Genomic DNA, 1,974 nt, shown 5'->3' with positions numbered 1-1,974 from the left:
GACGGAGCCACGCATGACAGCTAATAAATTTTCCTAGTCACTCCTTCACCTCTCACCATTATTGACTTAACTTCCCCCACCCGCCGTTATTCAATTATCTCCATTCTCCATTGCATTTACTGCTACAACTTTTTATCATCTTTTCACTTCCCAACAGTACCCTTACCATATCACCTAAACCACGATCGAACCTGTAAACATAACACACATAAACCCAAATATCCAAATGAATAATACTATATTTACCAACCTAAATACTGATTTTTATATACCGACTCACTACCCAACAACTCAAATCTGAAAATTTAACTCAAGTCGATATGTAAAATCTGTGGCTGAGTCGGTAAGCCTAGCATCACTGTATCCAAATTAATTTACCTTTTAAAAAATTTGCCCTTCTCTTCCTTATAAAACCAACACTCCGCTCTATCACTCACACTCTTCTTTACAGTAGGTTTCTCAGATCTCTTAAACACAATGCTTCAACTTCAGGCACTCCTCTTTCTCTGTCTCTCGCTCTCCTGCTCCGCCACTGCAGGCGACCACGATGCTCCACATGATCTTGTCCGTTTATCGTGCGCACACGCCAGCTACCCCACCATCTGCGTTCGCACACTCTCCGCCTACAAGGGACCCGCCAAGACCCCTCGTGACTTAGCCCAAGCGGCCGTGAAAGTCAGCCTTTCCCGCGCGAGCAAAGTGTCTGCGTACCTCACACAAGTCTCGTCCACCATCAACAAGGGCAACAACACGAACAAGAAAGAACGCAACGCACTCGGTGATTGTGTGGAGCAGATATATGAGTCGGTGGAGGAGTTGAGCAAGACATTGAATGAACTGAAGCATTTGAGACGGGATAAGTTCAGTTGGCAGATGAGTAATGTGGAGACATGGGTGAGTGCGGCTTTGACAAACGAGGACACGTGTCTTGATGGGTTTGAAGATGTTGATGGAAAGGTTAAGAGTGATGTGAAGAAGAAGATCACCAACGTGGCTAGAGTTACTAGTAATGCTCTTTATATGATTAATCGTCTGCATGAGAGTCGTGAGAGGTCCTGGATAAACGTGATGGAAGATGGACGGCAGTGATTACTGTATTATGTAGTTAATACTTTGTTTGAGTGTTTTAGTACAAGCTGTATGTATGATTTTACTGATTATTATTAGTGAATTAAGTGTGATGCTATAGCCTTTTTATTTCACAACATTTGTTTTTAATATTTTGATTTTCTTTTTTAAATTCTAACAAATATATGTATATAGCTTGCATAAATTAATTTAATTTTATTATAAAATAATGAGAAAAAGACGGGGAAATTTTATTTCTGAATATTTTGTAATTATTGACAACCTAAAAAACAGTCAGCACGGGAAGTTTTGAAGACAAATGATCTGTTACAAAATTAATTAATCCATAAAGCAACAAGTTTGAAGTGAAGAATCCAAATCCAATCCTTTGAAGCGTCAAGTATAGACCACCGAAACCAACGAAATAATTCTTTTTTTTTTTTTTTTTTTTTGGGTAATAGAGGTGTTCTTTGCACAAACTCACCCATTTCCAATTTTCCAATTTTTCATTCAAAAGCTCTGTGCTTCTGTCCTGTCCCAATCCCACTAAAGTGCATGTGTTGAAACCATTTTTATTTTTAAATTCAATAAAATATTTTTAGTTATGTGAAATAATCCTTACAAATAACCATACAACTAATTTGTGTAAACACATCTTATACAGAAATGAAAAAATAGATAATATGAAAAATCATATCATAAACTTACATCACTTTATACATAATATATGATTTGAAAAGGGAGTTGTGAAAAAAGTCACGTGTAAATAAAAGAAATGTATTTTATTTTGGAACTTAAATCAAATAGTGCAACCTAATTTAGAGTTTTAGTGAAAGTAGATGATTTAAAGAAAGGGTGTGATGGAAAAACACAACTGAAATTGATTACTATTATGGAAAGTTGTAA

General features: G+C 36.5%; 1 protein-coding gene across 1 annotated transcript; it reads left to right on the top strand.

The window, feature by feature from the left end:
* The first annotated feature begins 451 nt into the window (after window positions 1-451).
* Window positions 452-1,220, top strand: LOC116119015 (pectinesterase inhibitor 3-like). Its single transcript, XM_031404976.1, has one exon. It carries the CDS (start codon window positions 478-480, stop codon window positions 1,087-1,089), a length of 612 nt encoding a protein of 203 aa, XP_031260836.1. The 5' UTR covers window positions 452-477; the 3' UTR covers window positions 1,090-1,220.
* Window positions 1,221-1,974: the final 754 nt, after the last annotated feature.

The sequence above is a fragment of the Pistacia vera genome, unplaced genomic scaffold (assembly GCF_008641045.1).
Source record: "Pistacia vera cultivar Batoury unplaced genomic scaffold, PisVer_v2 Contig869, whole genome shotgun sequence".
NCBI classification, from domain to species: Eukaryota; Viridiplantae; Streptophyta; class Magnoliopsida; order Sapindales; family Anacardiaceae; genus Pistacia; species Pistacia vera.
Note: the sequence above shows the minus strand (reverse complement) of the source record. Positions and strands in the feature narration are given on the sequence as shown.

Excerpts from the sequence above, each read along its gene's own strand:
- LOC116119015 (XM_031404976.1), top strand. The coding sequence starts at position 478 with ATGCTTCAACTTCAGGCACTCCTCTTTCTCTGTCTCTCGCTCTCCTGC.